The 20,444-nt window shown below is 49.2% G+C and overlaps 1 protein-coding gene across 1 annotated transcript in view; it reads left to right on the top strand.

Annotated features, from left to right (window-relative positions):
* Nucleotides 1-20,444, top strand: part of SIM2 (SIM bHLH transcription factor 2) — a 55,688-nt gene that overhangs the window by 2,492 nt on the left and 32,752 nt on the right. The window contains exons 2-4 of the mRNA XM_045501419.1: nucleotides 7,516-7,598; nucleotides 10,688-10,777; nucleotides 18,250-18,358. Coding sequence (XP_045357375.1) covers nucleotides 7,516-7,598; nucleotides 10,688-10,777; nucleotides 18,250-18,358 — 282 coding nt within the window. The remainder of the gene's footprint in view (nucleotides 1-7,515; nucleotides 7,599-10,687; nucleotides 10,778-18,249; nucleotides 18,359-20,444) is intronic.

Below are 20,444 nucleotides of genomic sequence, written 5' to 3'. Positions count from 1 at the left end.
TGTATTTTTTTCCGAGTGAGCCCTTTCTTAATCTGCACAATACCAGCAGGTGTGGAGACAGGACAGGACCCTGGCTCTTATCACTTCCCCAATGGAGGGAAACACATGAGGAGCCAGGATCGGAATATTAAGTAGTTTGTTACCAGCGATTTCGAGTAAGCCAGAAATTAGTTAGAAAGAGAGGCCTGGAGAAAGAGGACTAATTGTAAGCCATTTATTGTTTGGAGCATTTCCAGGAAAGCTTGCTAAAAATTGGGAAGTGGTGGGTGTACTGCTTCTGCAGATATTTAAACTAGATCTGGGTGTTCTAACTCTGGGAAGTGAGTCTCCAGCCATTTGGGCCCAGAATTACTTGGCCCCGAGCCCTTTGCAGGGGTGGGCTAGCTGGGGGTCCAGGACTCAGAGCACCAGGCCCTTATGCTTTGTTGGGTAGCGCACTTGGAACTCCCAGAGCGGTCGGTCGGAGGGAGTTGTTTGGTCCTACAGTTTTGCAAACGGCCCTGAATCTACGGTCTAGATTGATAGGCGAAGGAAGGAGGGGGTGATGTGCCCCGGGCCCCCCTGCAGGGCCGAAGCAGGGAGCCGGGGGCCTGCCTGGAGGGTGGACGTGGAGGCCCTGGGCCTGGAGCTCTGGGAGGTGGCCCGGCTCCCCTCAAGTCCATCTGGGTTACGGAGTTGTGAAGCTGGGTGCCTGGGCCGAGAAAGACGGGTTTAGAGAGACCTCAATTATGCAAAATAACTTGCTCACCACTCCGGTAGCTCCGAAGGGCGGCCTGCGGAAGCCGCGCCGTAATTGATTTAGCCTCTGTTCTCGAGCCTGGGTCTGCGCTGGGGGCAGGGGCGGTGGGGGGGGGGGGAATGGAATCGGGCCTGGAGGAGCCGCGGGGATCCGGGCGTCGGCATCAGGGAGGTTTAGGGCCAAGGCAGTCTTGCGCGGCTGCGGCGGCAACTCCCGGATCTGCCCCGACTCTCGTCTGCGGACGGAAAGTTGCTGAGTGAAACCACAGTTCCATACCCCCGGAGCAAGCGGAATCCCCGATGAAGAAGGAACTAGAGGCCAAGCTAGAAAATGAACAGGAAAATCCAAAGGAGCCACTGGCATCGCCAATTAACCCTTCGTCCCTGAGAAAATTGCAGCCAGAGAGGGGCGGGCCTTTCCCAGGGTCCCACAGCAAGGGCGAGCGCCGGCGGGGCGGTGGCTGCTGTGCCCGCGGCCAGCGCCTGTTCTCTGCCTGGGCCCGAGGCCGTTGGCCTTGGCTCCTTTCATCCGGAGACCACCTGGGGCAGGGGAGAGATAGAGGAGCTCGGAAGAGTTCCACTTAGGGGCAGAAACTGGCGACGCGAGCCAAGGTGGACACTCCCCAGGGAGGTCAGACTGCAAGTTTAGGAGTGCCTGCAATTTTCACAACCCTTCCAAGGCTCTGCTCTGTTAAGCGGCCCCACTAGACCTCGGTCTCCTTGTCTGCAAAATGGGCCTTCAGCAACCCCATAGCTGTGCAAGCTTCCTGGGATCAAGTGTGAGGAACCAGGCAGTGCAGGTGGAAATCTAACTGGTTCTTACTCCAGTCACTGCTTCCTGGGAGCTCACGGTGTTGCCTGGGCCAGATGTGGCCTAGATGGCAGAATGCCCCACTGTGTGGACCTCTGGGCCTCACTGCAGTTGGAAGACCCGTTATTTTCTGGGCTCCCAACGTCTTCTTCCCTTTAACAGCTAAGAAGTGGCAGGTAGACAGGGAAGAGGGCAGGAGAGCAAGGCTGGCTTTGCAAGTGGGACTCAGAATTGAAAACTTAATGTGTTCACCGGTGGCTAGGAAGGCCTGGTACACGCAGGGCTCAGGGAAATGCTGGGGCCCAGGGTCTGCCTGCCCTCTTTGCACTGTGGCCTTCCCTTCAGGAGAGGGGGCGCTTTGGAAGCACAGAGGCACAGGGTGGGAGAACTCTGCTGTTCCCTGGCCATAGCTGCATGGTAGTCATGCCAGGCAGGACGAAGGACAAGTTCCTCCTTCAGGTGATGTATGCTGGGCCTCAGGAAGCCTGAGTCAAAACCGCAGAAGCTCCGAGGCCAATCCGGTGGCTGGTTAAGCTCCTTCTTAGGAGCCAGGATTCCGATTTCGCTCTCAGCAGTGGGGTAGAGGGTGGTGTCCCTTGTGGGCCCTTGTGCACAGACAGCTGACGCGAGGGACTGGCCTGTGGTCCCAGCTTAGGAATGGAGCTGGAAAGTGAGGCTGACTATAGCAACGAGAACAGAGCCCCTCCTCCTCCTTTCCCAGACCTGAAGACTCTAGACAAGTGCGGGTGAAGGCAGGGGAAGGGAGTGTGACATTGTCATTCTCACACAAAAATAATGGGAGTTTGAGCCCGGAATCATTACCGTGGTGGAATGCGTCTGGGTTGAGACTCAGGCAGACGCCTGGAAATTGTTGTCGGGAATGGAAACGCTTTGACTTAGAGGGTTTGCTGAACTAAACTTCAACAGATCCGAGCCCATTTTCTACCGAAGCCTGGAATAATGTAGATTAAAAAAAAAAAAAAAAAAAAAAAAAAAAAAAAAAAAGCTGACTTTTTTTTTTTTTTTTTTTTTTTTTAGAATAAGGTGGAACTTTACAACCCTCTCCGCATGGGGTCCGGGAGGGCGAGCTCCCCGTCGCCGAGCAGGAGGCTGCGGGCAGTGGGGAGGAACTCCGGGCTGCGGGGCCTTGGAGGCTCGAGGCAGGACCTGGAGCGCGCGCCAGCCGCCCATTCGGGCCCCCCGGGGGCCACAACCCGGGCCGCGGCGGCGCGCTCCGGGGCGCGGACGGGCAGCCGGACTGGACGGCGCGGGGCCACGCGCGCTGCGGAGTGCGGCCGGCGGCCGGGCCTGCGCCCCAGCCTCCGAGGTCTCGGCGCGAAGCTCTGGGCGCCCCGGGCCTTCCGTCGGGCGTCTGAGCACGTACTTGGCCGGCGGCCAGGCGGGGCCGGGCTGGAAGCCCCCTCCCTTCCCCGTCCGGCCGGGCCCAGCGAGGCCTTCTCGGGGCGCCCCCACCCACCCCCCGCCTTCACACCCTGTGCCTGGACTCGGTGTGCGACGGTTGGTTTGGAAAAGGGCCCCAAAGCCGGGCTTCCCGGGGACCCGGGGAGAACGAAGCATTCCGAGGCCAGAGGCTGAAGCGCGCGGAGGAACCCCAGACCCATGACAGTTTCCTGGGTCCTGGAGTCGAGCGAGGCGGCAGTGCCAGCTCTGGGCTCCCCTGGAGCGTGGAGGCGGGAGCCCGGGCTTGTACTCCCCCCGTTACGCCCTCGCCCAGGCGCGCGACGCCCGGTAGCCAAGGACGGAGCCCCTGAGCCTGCGGGCCCCGCCGGTGGTAATGCTCCGAATGCCGGTTGTAAACGCCCTCGCAGGGTGACCGGCGTCCCTGGTTCGCTCCCGGCGTTCGGAGGTGGGGGGTGGCTTTCGGTGGAGGAGCTGAGCAGCACCTCAGCACCCCCCCCCCACACACACACCCTTCTGGACTCTGGAGTAGTCTGCAGTCAGCCAGCATAACCTTGTGTCCTCACATGGTCCACGGATTCGCAAGAGGCCGTGCTCCCCAATAACACGCCTCTTTCTCTGGCAAGGCGCTGGTAACTGGGGGACTAAGGAGGAGGAGAGAGCTGGAGGCAGGGAAGGAATGGGAAGGCAGGAGAAGGCTGGACCAAGGCGTTGGTACCACCGAGGCCTTCCACTGGACCCAGGGCTTTGTCAGCACCCTCTGGTTTAGCTCATTTAATTCCACAACCACCACCACCCCCCCTACTTTGGAGTTAAAAAATAGAGGTTAGAGGTCAGGGCTCTTGCTGGAGATCAGACCATCCAGACCCGCCCAGCTGCCATCTTAAACGCAGGAGTGGGGGCAGAAGGAGGTGAGACCCCAGTGTGTCCCCTGGGGACTCCAGAAAGCCTGTCCTGGATTTTTCTCAATCTCAGATCCAACTCTCCGTGAATGGGTGGTGGCAGGGTCAGGCATTCCCTTATTAACCCCACCTGGTTTTCACAAGATCCCTGTGAGGAATGTTTGTGTCACCTTTTAGATACCCAAGGCTGCCTTCAAGAACTGGCCATCCTGGGAGTTCTTACCAAACTCTGGATCCTTTATCTGAGGTTGCACAGCTCAACAGCTGTTTGTTGACTGACTAACTGAGCACTCAGAGAGGAGGGACCATACTTAGATAGCTTCAGTGGCAAGAGAGCCTGGTAGGTTTTAAACCGAACAGCAACAAGGGAGCCAGCCAGACCACCAAGTGTGAATACCAAGTGTGGGTATGCACGAACCCTCGGAGGCAAGGGGTGGCAGAAAGGGGTTTCCTGGCTCCTTTTTCCTCTGACCCAGTGGCTGACCTCCTCTTCCATGACCTGGCCATCTGGGTTCCTAGTAGCAGGGAGTCCCCTGCAGACACATGTAGGTCCATTGGGACAGCAAACCCTGGCAGGGGAACCACAGGCCAGGCTTGGGATCCACCCCCTCCATCCCCCCACAGTCAGTGGAGGCGGGGAGTGCTCCCAGGATCAGGTGAGATAGACCGCCAACCGATGATAACCTTGTAGGAGTTTAGCTCAGTCTTACCCTTCTCCCCTCATTTCTCCAACAAATAAAGCCCTTTGTTAGGTCCGGATGAGGGCCACGAGCCCAGGGCCTACTTTTTCGGGGTATATGGCTTTACAGCACCAAGATGTTCATTGCTGTTACAAACCTTACCTTATTTAGTCTCTACATTCAGCCCAGCTTAGATAGATTTTTATGGGTGGAGTGGAAAGGCCTCACCCGAAGAGGTTCCTTCCTTCCTGAGAGAGAGAGAGAGAGAGAGAGGGCACGCACATGCAAGTGGGGAAGAGGCAGAGGGAGAGGGAGAATCCCAAGCAGGCTGCACGCACAGCGCAGAGCCCAACAAGGGGCTCCATCTTGGTGAGAGCATGACCTGAGCTGAAATCAGGAGTCCTAGGTCAACCTAGGCCACAGAGGTGCCTTACCCACAGAGGCTTCTAATGCAAGAGCTGGCTGTGATGGCATGGGGGCACGGAAGCTTGAGGGGAACCTGTCCATTAGCCCTGCCACCTCAGGCTAGGTCCAGAAGGGGCATTCAGACCAAATTCTAGCAGCAAGGCAGAGGTGTCAGGAAATTACAGGAAAAATTCTAATGATATAAGAGAACAAGCTCTATTGAAGTATCTGGGTATTTGAATTACATGAAAAACTGTCCTGTGTATCCAGTGCATGTTTGCATATCAGGCCAGAGCCGCCCATGCAGCTTTTGGGAGAGCTGGGCAGGGAAGTCTGGTCTGGGTCTGCACCTTTCCTGAAGGTGCAGATTTCCCCAGGTGACCTGGCTGCAGACACTGTAAGAAACCTCGTCTGGGAGGTCGAGTTCACTTTTCCCACTGAGCCAGGCAAGGCCAGTGTGGTGCAAACCAGGGAAAGGAACCAGGAGTTGGGTAAAGGAGAGTTACCTGGGCACAGTTGTCCATTTTCAGAAATCACGATTCCTTTATTAAATTCTTTATTAAATTCTTCTTTCATTTAGGCCCCAGGGCTTTTAAATTTTGGTTCCTTAAATGGAATAAACGTTGGCCCCACCAAGCCATCTGTATAGATGGGGGTGCGGGGGGCAGGGAAGGACCTGCTAGTGAAAGTTAGTGGCTCCCTAGTACTGTGGTCACTGTGGTACTCCTTGGGAGGGAAAGTGGGTGCACAGTGATTTCCTGGGGTTCAGAAGACACCTCTGTTCACGTGGTGGAGACTGAGGTGCTGGGCTCCCGTTTCGGGGGGATCAGGATATGATGAAACTAGCCACTTTCTTACAAGGAGACCAGGATAAACCCCAAATCCCTAGAGCCCAAGAGGAGAAATTAAAGGTCATTCCTTTTTTAGTTGCGGGACAGAGTTTGTTGGGAAGGGCCTCCAAAGCTTTTGCGGGGGTTGGGGGGCTCTGATTCCCTAGGTGTCTTGGGCCCCGTGGCTCCCTCGGGCTTGGGGTGGAGGCCTCCAGAAACTGAGATGCCCCCACACCCAAGGGAACAGTGGGGGAGACCAGAGTGCCTACCTGGCGACTTTCCAGGCAATCCACTCGCCGCGGGTTTGGAGGAGTTGTGTGGTCCTGGGAATGGTCCCTGAATTCACTGTGACTAGGCAGGGTTCCCCAACCCGCGCGTCCTGCTCTGGCTTCGAGTCCCGCACTCCCGGTGCACAGCGGGGCGGGCAGGGATTGGTCCCGCCTTCCGGCCTGTGGTTCTGCGCGGAGGGGAGGTGGATCCCCCCCCCCCCACGGGACCCACAGTTCGCCCCTCGGGGTCGCTGCCGGAGAGAGGGGGCGGGTGGACCGCGGGAATGGGCTTGGAGCCGCCATCTCCGCTGGGGGGAACGGGGCGCAGGCTGAGACAGCACTCCCGGCCTTGCCACCTCGCGCCGGGGCGTGGAGCTAACTGGACCTAACTGGACAGATGCAGGCCAGGCTCCCAACCCCAGGACTCCAGGGAGCAACACTTAGCTCCACAACATCACCCGGCTTTCCTCCTCACTCCCGAATATGCAGACGAAAGTCTGGGATTTCTGGGGTCGAAGCAGCTGAGCCCGGAGACACAGGAGAGGAGGCTTCCCTGGGCAGGGTCCCTGTCCCCTGGTGTGGTTTCTGAAACTCTGGTGACCTTCAAGGAGGTGGTGGGGAGAAGCAGGAGGCCTTGGGGGGACAGTTAAAAACTGGGGAACCCTAATTATGTGGTAACAGGTACCTTCCAGAAATCCTCGAGTACTTACAGGGCTCCCACCGCCTTCTGCCCATACCCCCCCGCAGACCTCTGGCATGTTTGGAGCTGGCCCTAGGGAAACCCACCTCCCCCAAACCCTTCCCAAGCTGGAGCACTTGGATTGGAAGAGGGTCGGTGCTCCCAAGGCGCCTGCGGGGGCTGGGGAGTCCGAGGGATTGTGTGAGGTTAATATATGTATCATATCATATGTATTATACATACTATGCTGGAAGAGCTGCGTCCTGGACGGTGAGGTCTTTTTCGTCTGGGCCTCTCTGCCTTTGGGAAAATGCCTGTTTGCTGGCAACTCAGCAAAGGGAGGGAGGGAGGGAGGGAGGGTCCTTGGGGGAATATTTACAGGTCAAATCGATATCCCCGTTTGGCTTCAAGGATGGCCAATTTCAAAGCAGATTAGATTACTTTGTGGCATTTCAAATAAAACGGCAATTTCAGAGCCGTGAGCACGTTGGCGACCCACGGGAGCTATGGGCCTGGCGAGCTCAGCGTGCACTGGGGGTGCTTGGACCCAAGGCCTCGGCGGGAATATCTCCTCTGGCCTTCTTTCTCTTTAATCCAGAGCAAAGAGATGATGGCAGGGACACAGACAGCAACCTGCGGGGGCCGGGGAGGTGGGGGGGGAGGGACGCTCGGGACTCCAGTCGGCGCCTGGCATGGATGCAGAAGTTCCCCGTGCTCTGCCTGGCGTGGGGGCCGGTCGATCGGCGCTGCTGTTGACCCGTTTGCTTTATTCCTGGATCCAGGTTTAGGAGATGCATGGGGACAGCCGAGCCGCACCGGGCCCCTAGACAGCGTCGCCAAGGAGCTGGGATCACACTTGCTTCAGGTAAAGCCTCCTTGCGGAGAGGAGTGCCGCCTTGGCCTAAGGCTCTTACCCATGCCGGGTGGGGTTCCCTTCTTACCCCCGCTCCCAGTCTCAAGGTGACCCTCCCCAAGGAGCCCCAGGTGGGTCAATAGGACACCATCAGAATGCAGAGGTCACCAGAGGCAAGGGACAGCTCCTGAACCTCCAGGCAGTTGACAACCCCATTCACCCCATGGATCCCCCTTGCCCCTTGCTTCCCCCTGGGAGGCCGGGACTGGGGGAGGACTCAGCTCAACCGGAGTAACCTAGGGCCAGCCCCACTGTGATCTGATCCGTCTCCCAGCCTCAGTACTCACTAGACCTTGAGACCTAGGCCTGAGGATGCCCGTGGTCGCAGGCAGGGTTCTTTCCAACCTTACTTCCCTTAGCGAACTTTTGTGGAGTGCTTGCTCTGTGCCAGACGTGTGCCAGGTGCCTGAGCCAAAGAAGGAATGAATCGGGGCTCTGAGCCAGTGTGGCAGTTTTAAAACCTTTGACAGTCGTGTATGTTTGGAGGGGGTTAAAAAAAAAAAAAAGACAGCATCTATAATAGAATATTAACGGTTGGCATTTATTGGCAGTTTACTAGGGACCAGATTCTGTTTTAAGTCTTACTGTGTGATCCTGGGTCACCACCACCTAGAGTAGGTTCTATTTTTGGCTCCATGTTTATAAAGGAGGAAATCGAGGCACAGAGAGGTTAAGCAACATGCCTGAGATCACACAGCAAGTGCTGGGGCCTGGTTCATCCCAAGTCGTCCAGCTCTTGAGCGTTGCAGGTCACAACCTGGTGCAGCCTCAGGTGTCACAGAGGGAGCCCTTATTTGGTTTGTGGTCAGCCGCTTAGCACCACCCCCACCTCTGAGTCATTCTTAGCGCCCCCAGCTCGGAATCATTCAGTCCATGGTTGCTAAAATGCTCCTGACCTCAGATTTCACTCGCGGTGTCCACAGCTCTGGCCGGGTAAGCGTGCACACGACTGGCCATTTCCAAATCAGCAGCTGGCACTGAGTGGGGACAGCAACGCCTAGTGTCTCAGAATCTTTCAAATGCCCTTTACAGAGCCTCATCAACGACCCGATTCATTCCCCCCACCCGTCATTTGTCTCTGCCATCGAAAAATGCTCACCAAGAGCTGTTTTGCATTTCCACCTTCTATTTTGTGTTTTCTTTAAAGGAAAAAAAAAGTTGGCGACAGTAGGCAGTGACTTGGGTCATCGAGTCAGCCAAGAGCACCGCATTTCGAAAAAAGCGGATCTTTTAAAAACCCCTTTCCCTGAATGTCCTGGTGGGATTTCCGCCCGCCCCCTTGCATGCTCTGAGGAAGAGAGGATCCCGAGAATATTTGAAACCTGAAGCTTTTATAGCATAAAGCAAACGTTGTGGCAGCCTGGGCTGGGAAATGGCGCTCTTGGAGTCTTTCCCGCGCCCTGTGCCTACCCCCTCGCTCGCTTCCAGCACCGTGCGTGGTATTTTGCTTGTTTGATACTCCTACATGGTATAAGTGAACACTAACACCAGGAACAACTCCCGTGGAAACCTGGCGGGCAAAGTCAACTCGCCTCGGTTCCTCCGATGTGCGTTTCTTTAATGCCGGAATGCTGTTTGCATGGGCATGTTTGCAGTTAATATACATTCAAGAGAATTCGGTAATGTGAAGCTGCGAAGGTATATCCAACGTTTTCCATTAAGGATATTATTTTTTTAGCTACCGCTGGCAACTTTCAGAATTTAATTACGATGGTTTTTCTTTCTCTTTTACTCACATGGCCGACTGTCAGATACCGTTTCAATAAATGTATCTCTTCAATGATTTTGGAGCTAAGCACGAGGGCGCAGATGTGCCAAAACGTTTATAACTTTAGAAATTGCGGTACGTTGTATATTTTTGAAACGGAATTTAGTTGGGAGAATATGTTGTAGCTGAGTTCAGAACGAGAAAGGAAGGCTTATAATCAAGATGTTGATTTCAACCTGAGCATAGGTTAGGACGATGATAGTTGAGTTGGCAAAGAGTTTTTACAGTAAAACTGTACTTGAGACAACAGAATGTAAGGATATCTTTCAAGTTTCAGTTCTACTACATTCTTTTTAGGCCCCCCTCCAAAGAGGGGGCAGATTTAGCAAAACCGAAGGTAATCTGGTTTCAATTACATGCTGTAAAAATAGAATTTGTGGCCAGAAATTAATTTGGAATATTTTTTATGGGGGCAGCATTGTGGGTTGTATGGATCTTTCACCAACTTTATTGCTTTTCTTTGGTTCTGGATCTAAAATATGAATGGGTAAATAAAATGCAGTTTCCTTTTTCAAAAATAATTTAGTCTTTTTATCCTTGCCACATATAAATATAATCATTACCTTTTTATTTGTCTTAATTAGCTCTTAAAATTTTACTTTATTTTTTTGAGGGCTGGCCAACCTAGGCAATATCATTTAGGTAGTTTTAATTTTTCAGAAATTGATACCTTTTCTCCTTGAATTTTGCAAAGGTTATTTGATCTCTTGCAAATTCTAAGTAGTTAATTCTGTAGACATAGTCTGTTAAAATAACCGGGTATTTTATTTTCAGGGGAGTGGTAGTGTTCGGAATTTATTATTCAAATGGTACTTAGGGGTAACTAGAAAATTGTGGCAAATAAAGCATATGTCCTAGCGGTATAAAAGACTGCCAATTATGACATAAAATGGTCTATATAGTGGTAGGTTTCCCCCTAAGTACCATAGAAGTCCGGATTTGTGCTAAGTGCTAAAATAACCCTAAACAATAAAGCTACTGCATTTAAACTGAGCATGTTAGGAATTCTCAAATGTTTTGCATGATTTTTGTGATGTGGCTGTAAGATTGTTTTTAAAGTGCTTTAAAAGCATTTGAGAGCCTGGTCCCGGGAATTGCACCGTGAGCGTTGTAACCCACAGTCCTTCTTATGGCCCTGCACTCCATTTTGCATTGAACAAATATGTATTGATGATAATATTTTATGTGTTCCTCCACTCCAGTGATGGCACAATTATTTGATTTAACTCTGATGTAGAACTGTCACCTCTTACTCTGGCACTTTCTTTTACAGACTTTGGACGGATTTGTTTTCGTGGTAGCATCTGATGGCAAAATCATGTATATATCGGAAACAGCTTCTGTACATTTAGGCTTGTCACAGGTAGGTATTCCCTAATTTTATGTACAACCAAAATACAGAATTAAGTGTTGGCGGACCTTGACAGTCTTGTCCAACTTGAAAATGATTCTGTTCAAGCGTCTGCTTTTGTGTGTGAAAGAATCCGAAATTGCAAAATCATCTTCTTAGGCCATCCCGCAGGGCTCTTCGTGTTACATTTTGAAGGTTTTACTTTCTTTTTCCTTTGGGATTAATGACCAGTAGATCTTTGCAACAGTCAGCTTTGTTCTGAGATTCTGTCTGATAGCCTGGACTCTGCTTCTGCAGTAACACTCTGCCACTAACAAGAGCTTTACAAAGGGAGATTTTTCAGTCCATGCTTGCTGGTCGGCACGTGGTATTGTGAGTTGCCATGAAAGCAAGAGGGAAACTGATGTCGAACATGGATTTTATGCAGACTGTGCTTTGGGGAGAGAGAAGGGGGGGGGTGTAGATTTATGAGTGTTCACATGGAATTCAGGGTAATTTTTCCTGAGTTTTTCCAGTTCAGTGGTCGTTTCAGTAAAGCATTTTATATGCTTGTGATAGAAACTCATAAAACTCAGTTTACTACTGTTTTGCTCAGCAAGGTCCTGTTTTCTTTTAGAACATTTAAATATTACTGATTTTTCTGCAACTGTCTTCTAAAAGGGGGTGCATCCCATAAAGGAAAGAGGTGCACACAGCTTTATCTATTTGCGTCAAGCCAAGGGTTTGGGGGAGAATTCGGCTGCTGTCTGGGCTCCTCCCAGTGGGGGGAGGGGAGGAGTCTAACTGATTGTTGCCGTTCACATTTCTGATTTAATAAGCGTGGATAGTGGTTCCAAAAGTCACACTTTTTATACATACAGAGACTAAATGTTTCTTTACATTGTGAGCTATCAGAGTGCTTGTGTCCATCTCAACTGAAGACACGCTAGAATTAATTAGATACAGGAAATGGGCTCCCAGGAGGCAGATGAATAATCTGTATTGCACCGGCCCCCTCTGTAGTTACGCCAAAATAAAACATGCCAATTAACGTGGCTGGAGTTTTTTCATTGAAAAACAAAATTACCAATTTGGAAGCCTGCATCTGGTGTATTCCTTTTCTTTTTTCTGCCGATGCATTTTTTAAAATTTGCTATTTGTTTACAATCTTCTCTTCCAACGTGTATACATCTTTATCCACGCCCAAGGAGGGGGTGGTGTCTGTGCCTAGGTTTCTTATGCAAAGTCCTTTAAAGAGAATCTCATATTAAGATTATTTGGTGTTTCCTTTTCTCTTCCTCTTCTCTTCCTTTACGAAACCAGGTCTCCCAGATAAGATTTGCTAAGGCTTGGCTCTTACACTTATGTGACTGATGGTAGCAGTATACTTGTGGAAGAGGAAATACTGTTGGGAACTTGATATTTACCATTTATATATTTTCCAAGGTATTATACTCTGAGTTTCTATCTTGCCCTATTTAGAATTATTTAAGGCCCTTTAGTTATAACCACCCTGGTTTCTAGTCCTAATTTGATATGTGGCTGAATGATTTTGAGTAGATTACTTGACTTTTTCCTCATAATTTATCACATCTTTGGTTAGTCTTATCATAATGTCACAAAAAAGACAAAACAGTTCACATTCTTTAAAAAGGACTGCACATTGGGGCACCTGGGTGGCTCAGTCGGTTAAGCGTCCGACTTCAGCTCAGGTCATGATCTCACAGTCTGTGAGTTCGAGCCCCACATCGGACTCTGTGCTGACGGCTTAGAGCCTGGAGCCTGTTTCGGATGCTGTGTCTCCCTCTCTCTGTCCCTCCCCTGCTCATGCCCTGTCTCTCTCTGTCTCAAAAATGAACAAAAACGTTAAAAAGTTTTTTAAAAAAAGGACTGCACAAAGATAAAACAGGTGAAGTCACTAGTATCAAATACTAAAGTCAGATCTGAGTTCCCTAGCAGTCAAAGCAAAAAGGGAAATGTATAGCTATATGGTTTCATTGTCTTGATAGAGCAGGTACTTAACCTCCCTGAACCATAACTTAAACAAGAGAGTAATGCCTGCTCCACCTCTTTTTCAGGGCTGTGGTAAGAAATATATCAAAGTGCCCATTTTATGTGACTTATAAACCATAGGGAGCTACACAAAAGCCGGGTGTCCCCACGGCTTCATTGGAACTGTACTTCAAGTAGCACAAAAGTTGCTTCAAATAGTGTCCTTTGGTGGGCACATATTAGGACTGCTTAGTCATGTGACAAGGCCTGGCACATGATAAGGCCCTGTGCGCACACCAGGATGGTCTGGTTCACGCAGGCTACTCAGTCTAGTATGATATTTTCTCTCTCTGTCATTTTTCTCTCTTTATGTGGGAAATGAAATTAACTGTCCATGAACACAATAATTAAGAATGAACAAGGGGCGCCTGGGTGGCGCAGTCGGTTAAGCGTCCGACTTCAGCCAGGTCACGATCTCGCGGTCCGTGAGTTCGAGCCCCGCGTCAGGCTCTGGGCTGATGGCTCAGAGCCTGGAGCCTGTTTCCGATTCTGTGTCTCCCTCTCTCTCTGCCCCTCCCCCGTTCATGCTCTGTCTCTCTCTGTCCCAAAAATAAATAAACGTTGAGAACATTGTGAATGTGCTTAATGCCATTTAATTAAAAGAAAAAAAAAAAAAAAAAAAAGAATGAACAAAATATTGGATAGGTGACCAGTATGCCTCCTGTTCACGATGAATTCTACAAAAGGAAATCCAAACAGAATAATTTAGGCACAATTAAAATTATATTTCCCTTTGGTCACAATGCAGAGAGAAACCTTGGTGCCATAATTTTGGAAGGGCAGGGAGTTATACATGATCACTTTTCAAGAATGTTGTAGAGATGCCTTTTGTTTATTATGTTGCTGGCCGGGAGAAGTGTCAGTTTAAAAAAAAGATAAACTGTGTAGAGCGACTGAATTTTTTTTTTTTTTTTTTTCTTGGTCTCTTAGTGGGACTGCCTCAGCATCAGCCTCCAGCTACAAAAACACTTTAATGCAGACGTGAGCCCTCGTTAGTGTCTGGGGAGTGTTCCATGCTGAACTGTTTAAATAAGCAACAACAAACCGTTCCCACAAATTTGCCTCCTGCTCACGATTAACTCTGCAGAAGGAACTCTAGGCAGAATCACAATGTGTATTTTTTTCTGTCTTCTTTACTTAAATAGTAAAATGAAGTATTGAATAGGATGTCAAACGCCCAACTTCTCCTTTAAAAAAATTTTCTTGCACCTTTTAGATTATTTTTATTAGTAGCAAAAAGTCAGGCAAGGATGTCAAACATGAAAACTTTATTAAAATAGGCTTAAGGATCTTTCTTTTAATCATCGGAGGCGAAAATGTTAAAATTCTATCCAGTAAGCAGAGTAACCCTTCAGACAGATTTTCTGATGAATAACGATAGTGGTAATAGCTTATATTTACATAACGTCCTTCTGTGTTCCAAGAACTTTCAGTTACGCTCGATGACATTATCTCATTAAGTAACAACATCTTTCACATTAATTCAGGGTTAAACTCTGTGTTAGCAGCTCCTAGGGAACATAAGCTCCTAGGTTTGTCATTATTGTGTGATAATTCACGGCAAAGTGGTGGTGGTGTTTTTTTTTCACATCTGCACTACCTAAATAACTATCTCAATTATCTATTTTGGAGGGTATAAAAATGATTCTTTATGTGTGATAAGCCCATCCTAATTCAAAGCGTTTTATTGAGCTTTCTTTAAACGAGTGTTAGAGTAAGAAATCTGGCAGAGTTTACTATTTTTGTTTTTAAATTAGGAGACACGGTGACCCTTGCTGTCAGACTTTCTTACCAGAAAGTGACAGAGACAACCACAAAGTACAAGTCAGTCTTCTCAGCTCACTGTCCAAGTGTTGGGAAACAGAGTCAGGCTTCAGGCTTGAAAATTCCATTCGGTATATGTGCACGCAAAGGATATGTAATAATTCATATAGTCACGTTTATATCTATTTGGAGGGGTAGAGTTGGGGAAGCATTCTTTATCCACACAGGTTTATTAGATGGTTAGTTCCATGGTTTTTTGGTTGGTGTAATTAACTTATTTATATTTGAAAAAGGAAAAAAGCCCTGTAAAACCTGCTGTGTGTTTCCTCAGACACTTTTAAGTATCCCTGTGGTTTAGATTTCCTCACCAAAGTTGCATGTATTATATAACATCTAGGTAACTAATGTAAATTTTCAAGCAACTATAGGTATGTGTGAAATGGCCATTTATGAGACATATAAAGGAAAATGTAATATTTGAGATTGTAGCCGGAACCACAACCGTAAAAATAGCCACGGCATTGTTTGGGGCCATAGACCTAATCCTTTCACTTTTGAAATAAAGAGAAAGGACAGCGTTTTATGTTTGTTGACATAACTTGAACCCTGAAACCCAAACCATCTTATTTTAAAATGCTTAATTTACCATAGTCAGCAAAACGCCCAAAGCAGAGTAATGTGCATTTCCAGAGCACTGGGTGACTTTCCCCTTCTGACCCAGAATATATCCATTTAGTGCTGTATTTATCATATGTAGTTTTCTTGGCAGGAAGGAAAGGTATTCAGCAAAACATAAAAACGCTCTTAGTAGGAAAGCAATTCATTTTGTAGTTAGCAGGGTTTTACAAATACTAAAATATCACATTGAGGGTCTGTTTTAATAAGGTTGATGTATGAGACCTGGGGAGTTTTATAGCGACAACTATAATTTTTTTTTTTTTTTTTTTTTTTTGGTGAGGTAGCCACATTTCTTTCAACCATTCAAAAGCACGAGTAGATATGTAAATACAGGAAACACCATGTCAACCATAATTTTGAGTCAAGGTCAGCACTGTTTTATCATTCCAAAATTTGTTCTCTAAAAACATTTCTGTTATTTGAAGACCATTTTACTTCCTGGACAGACTTAGAGTTTATAATTGACCCAAGTATTCAGCAAATCAAGCCTCTTCATTCACGGACCTTCTCTGTTCTTTTTCCAAACGCATATGGCGAGAATGGGATCTTTGAAAACAGATGAAGCTACTTTAGGATTAAAACGCAAATCGAATCCCTATAAGCAGAGATGCAAATCTTTCTGCAAGTTTATAAATATGTTTCAAAAGACATGAGTTACTGGGACGTCCGGCTGGCTCAGTCACAAGAGCACGTGACTCTTGATCTTGGGGTTGTGAGTTCGAGCCCCACGCTGGGTGTAGAGATTACTTAAAATAAATAGTTAAATTTTTAAAATAAAATAAAAATAAAAAGACGTGTTTTTTTTTTTCTAAGTAAGAACTCAGAGCAAACTAGAATACTTCTTTTTTCCCTCAAAAACATGCCTAAGGGAAAAATGATGGACCAACACAAAAATAATTCTCATTATTTTTTTCATTTTAAAAACAAGCTGTTGAAATTGTAAATCAATTAAAAAAAAAAAAAAACAGCTCCCTTACTTATTAGCCTCTGTCCCTCTTCACCTGAGAGAGCTTCACAAGGAGCCCCCACTGCTGTCCTCAGGGAAGAAGAGATTGTCCTGTCCCACGTGGCTGACTTAACATCTGCTGGTTTATCGAAATTTTTTTTAAGGATGAACAGAAACGACTTGAAAGAAGAATGTTTTCCTTTCATTCCTTATAGTTTGGAGTGAAATTACATAATAACTTTTGTCACAGGAAAATCTCCCTTCGGTCATTAGCAAAGTGCGGGTTTGGGAGGCGAGTGTCCAGGAGGGAGGCAGGGAGGCTCTCTGTAACGGGACTCCCTCTGTGGCTCTGTTGGCACAATATTGGAAAGAAACATTCCAGGAATAATGCAGAAAACAGAACTGCGAAAGCCGTTTTAGAGACAAGATGCCTTAGCGGGCCAGAAACATAATTTGTTCTGCATAAAATGGCAACTCATACGTCTTAAGACATTGGAAGAGCTGGCTCAGAGGACGGGGTAAATTACTTCACGTCTCCATGGCCGCGTGGTCCCAAGTAAAGAGCTCGTGGCCTTGATGCTAATTCGAAACAGTGGCTCCCAGGAGAACTTGTCCATTAAATTGCCTGGCTGCCTCCGTCCTGCTGCGTGAGGTGGCACGGTCAGAGCTGCCCCTTTACAGAAGATCGTGTCGTCTCTGCTCTGCTCGAGACCAGTGAGCCTCCCAACAAAACATGTGGTTCACAACACACTTAAAAATAACAAGGGGGTGGTTAGGGACAGAGCACTCACAAGCCTGCCTTTGCTCTTTTAGCTTGCCCTCCTCTCCCCGTGGGGCAGAGCTAAGAGAGTTCATCAGACCTGCCCAAGGTTCTCTGCCTCCCAAGGGCATTTTCTCGCAGGCTTTCAGTTTCTTCCACCCTGGGCCTGGGGGCTCTTCCTGGCCATGGTGGAACAGCCCATCGGTGCCCTGGGCCCCTGATTAATCCCGGACGCACTGACACAGCCCTCATCTATACTGGTGTACCTCTAATATAGGATCCACCCGGCACTGCTCAGAAGGCCGTTGTGATGGTCAGAGTTTCTGGAACATTCTGCACCACTGCCCATCTTAGGATGGGGTAAGGGGGTCCAGGCCTTGAGACTCTAATATCCCCTATCATGGCACTTATGCTTAGGGGGAACAGTGGAAAAGTTCTCGTTTAGGCATCGAATCACCAGGGACCTCTGTGGATAGGTCGTAATGATGCTATTTCCTAGAGACCCCCATCCCTGCAAGGCAGGGTCCTGGCCAACATCCACATGGCCTCTAGGCCTGCCGTCTTGTCCTCTGCAGGGTGTGCCTGGAAGTAGGTGGTGCCCAAGTGCTGGGGTCGCACCCCCAGGGGAAATAACCAGCCTGTCACATGGCTGTCTGGAGCGGGCCCAAACCTTCCCGCAGGTCCCGCAGCCTCCCCGCCACACCCGTGGGCGGGAGCCATCGGGCAACACAGTCATCCCAGACTCGGAAGGCCAGGGACACGTTTCCAGCCACGTGACAGAGGCCTGGCGGTGCCTGAGGGGCACAGCTCAGAGCTGATGGAGAAACGAACTGGAGCCCCTGTGGCTCCCACTTGCTCAGCCTCTGAGAGGCCAGACTTGGCTCTCGCAGGGACGATAGTCTGGACTTAGCAGCTGGTGTCCCAGCTGGCCAGTCCCCTCAGGCAGCATGGGAGTGCGGGGGGAGAAGGGCAAGGCCCTAGCTCCAGTCTGTTTTAAGCTGTCTCCTGTATAAAGGACACTGCCTGGGCCATGGGGGTCACCCACCTCCATGACACCTTTTCATCCTTCACTTCCCAGTTCCTCCTGCTCAGAACTGTCTTGGATTTGACCCCAATCCCCATGTGGGAGGCGGTTCAGAGCGCTGCTTGATGAAAGCCACACGTTTCTGCATGGGGACAAGGTGTGGGTTGCAAGGAGAGGTGGGACCCCTGTCCCTGGTGGTGCCTACCTACGGTGCACCTTCCCCTTCCTCCACCCAGGCGACCCCGAGGGGATTTCTGACCCTTCCCTTCCCTCTGTGGCAGGTGGAGCTCACGGGCAACAGTATTTACGAGTACATCCATCCTTCCGACCACGACGAGATGACAGCTGTCCTCGCGGCCCACCAGCCCCTCCACCATCACCTGCTACAAGGTATTTCCTCCAGATGAGAAGAAACCAGAATGAAAACCAGACAAAGCGCTCTCTCTCTCGCTCGCTCTCTTTCTCTCTCTCCTCTCAATGTGACCTGAGGGTTTTGCTTCCTGTGTTGCCAAGGGGCGGGGGAAGCATGACTGGGGCCGCCCAGCAGGGCCTCTCCAGAAAACACACAGCACGAGGCATTTGCTTTTATTCCTCTGTCCTTTGAAGCAACACTGTGGATCTCATTTCTCATGCCAGAGACCACGTGAGGTGCTGCACGAGGTAAAGGAACATGGTCAGAGGCTTCTCCCCTAAAGTGCTCTTGGTTTAGAGTTCCAGGGACACAATCTAGACCTGGGCTTCTTCACCAGAGGGCCCCCAGATGGAACTCAGGGGGTCTGTGAAACTGCATGGGAAGAATTACATCTTTATTCTGTCTGGCTGAATTCCGCTTTTCCTTTGCATATAGACTGTAGACTGCCCCCTTACTCTCACTAGAACCCACGGCTTTGCCCACAACGAGAATCACATGTGTTCGTTTCACTTTACGGTGTTCTTGTAGGTACTTAAACATATCACTGGGGCTCATTGCTACTTCAAAATTTCAAGAGTTATGAGCCTGCTACTGGGTCTTGTTATCTCACGTGTTAATCAACCAGCACATTTATAACCATATCACTACTCGTTTTAATATTTTGGTAACTGTTTTCAACACAGCTGGTTCCATTTGTGATCTCATATATTTTATCTTCGGCACTTAAAACCATTATTCTGGGTAGAGATGCCATGGCACGAATCAGTTAAGAAGCCCTTGTCTCGACGGAGGCAGGTGCACCTCCCCAGCCTGTCTCCGTGTGGGGGCAGTTTCCTCCACCTGACAGTCCCATCGTTTAACACATATTGACTGGGTTCTATGGTCATAAGCGCCGTGTTAGGACATGATGTGGCTCGACTATTCAGTGAAGGGTGAGGAGCACATCATTACACAAGTGACTTCCTAAGTTATAATTGCAGTGCATGCTGGGAAGACAGAGAAAAACTTAATTCGGGGGCCCTGGGCTTGTAACTCCGTCTGACAGTCCAATGAGACCAACCAGCATGTTGATCGATAGGTCTCTTGTCTGCTCTGGACTATAGTATCCCAACTTGGCCAGACTTCCCCAGTAGAACAAAATGTGAAAGGAGAAACGTGAAGCAGGGTGAGAACGGGGTCGCCAGCCAGAGAAAAGCTCGAGTTCCACTCTTCCTGCTTCCTCCTAGGGAGGCTGTTCTAGGCTAGAAAGAGAGACTCTGGAAGAGCCCACTCAGTTTTATTTTATTTAAAACATTTTTATAAATGTGTTATTTATTTTTGAGAGAGAGAGAGAGAGACAAAGCATGAGCAGGGGAGGGGCAGAGAGAGACACACACACACAAACACAGAATACAAAGCACTCTCCAGGCTCTGAGCTGTCAGCACAGAGCCCAATGCGGGACTCAAACTCACAAACTGTGAGATCATGGCCTGAGCTGAAGTCGGAAGCTTAGCTGATGCCCCAGAGCCCACTCAATTGTCAAACCACCTGCAGATTCAACTCTGTGCATCCCCCACCCCCCGCCGGCACGTTCTAGCCCCAGAACTAGTCACTGTAAGCCTCACTTTTCCTGATGAGGGAGAGAGATTGCTGTCCTGGTTTCTGAGCTGGCAGCTTGCTTTTAGCCATGGTCTGTGACTCTTAACTCCTTGCAAATGGTCTGGCTGCATAAATGCACACAAATAAGACCCTGAAGAAGTAATTTCTAACAAAATGAGGTCTGGGGGGGAATGTACCTGAATCTCATTCTTTCACTGTGGGGCTGTTTAAAGCTGGAAGAGGCGGTGGGAGTCTTGGAGAACTCCCTAAGAATATTGGGTTGTTATTGTTCTAGAAAGTTCCACGGCGTGTTAATTACATGGGCCTGGGCGCTTTCTCACTAGCTCTGGTTTCACATCATCCTTCTGTGTCATAGCCTTAAAAGGGTGTTTGTAAAATGACAGCACATGAGTCTTGGGAATATCATGAGACCCTTTCAATCCCAGTCTCTGTGGGGTTCATGTCTCAGGTACAGCAACAACACA

Source organism: Leopardus geoffroyi, chromosome C2, assembly GCF_018350155.1.
Source record: "Leopardus geoffroyi isolate Oge1 chromosome C2, O.geoffroyi_Oge1_pat1.0, whole genome shotgun sequence".
In the NCBI taxonomy this organism is placed as follows: domain Eukaryota; kingdom Metazoa; phylum Chordata; class Mammalia; order Carnivora; family Felidae; genus Leopardus; species Leopardus geoffroyi.
Note: the sequence above shows the minus strand (reverse complement) of the source record. Positions and strands in the feature narration are given on the sequence as shown.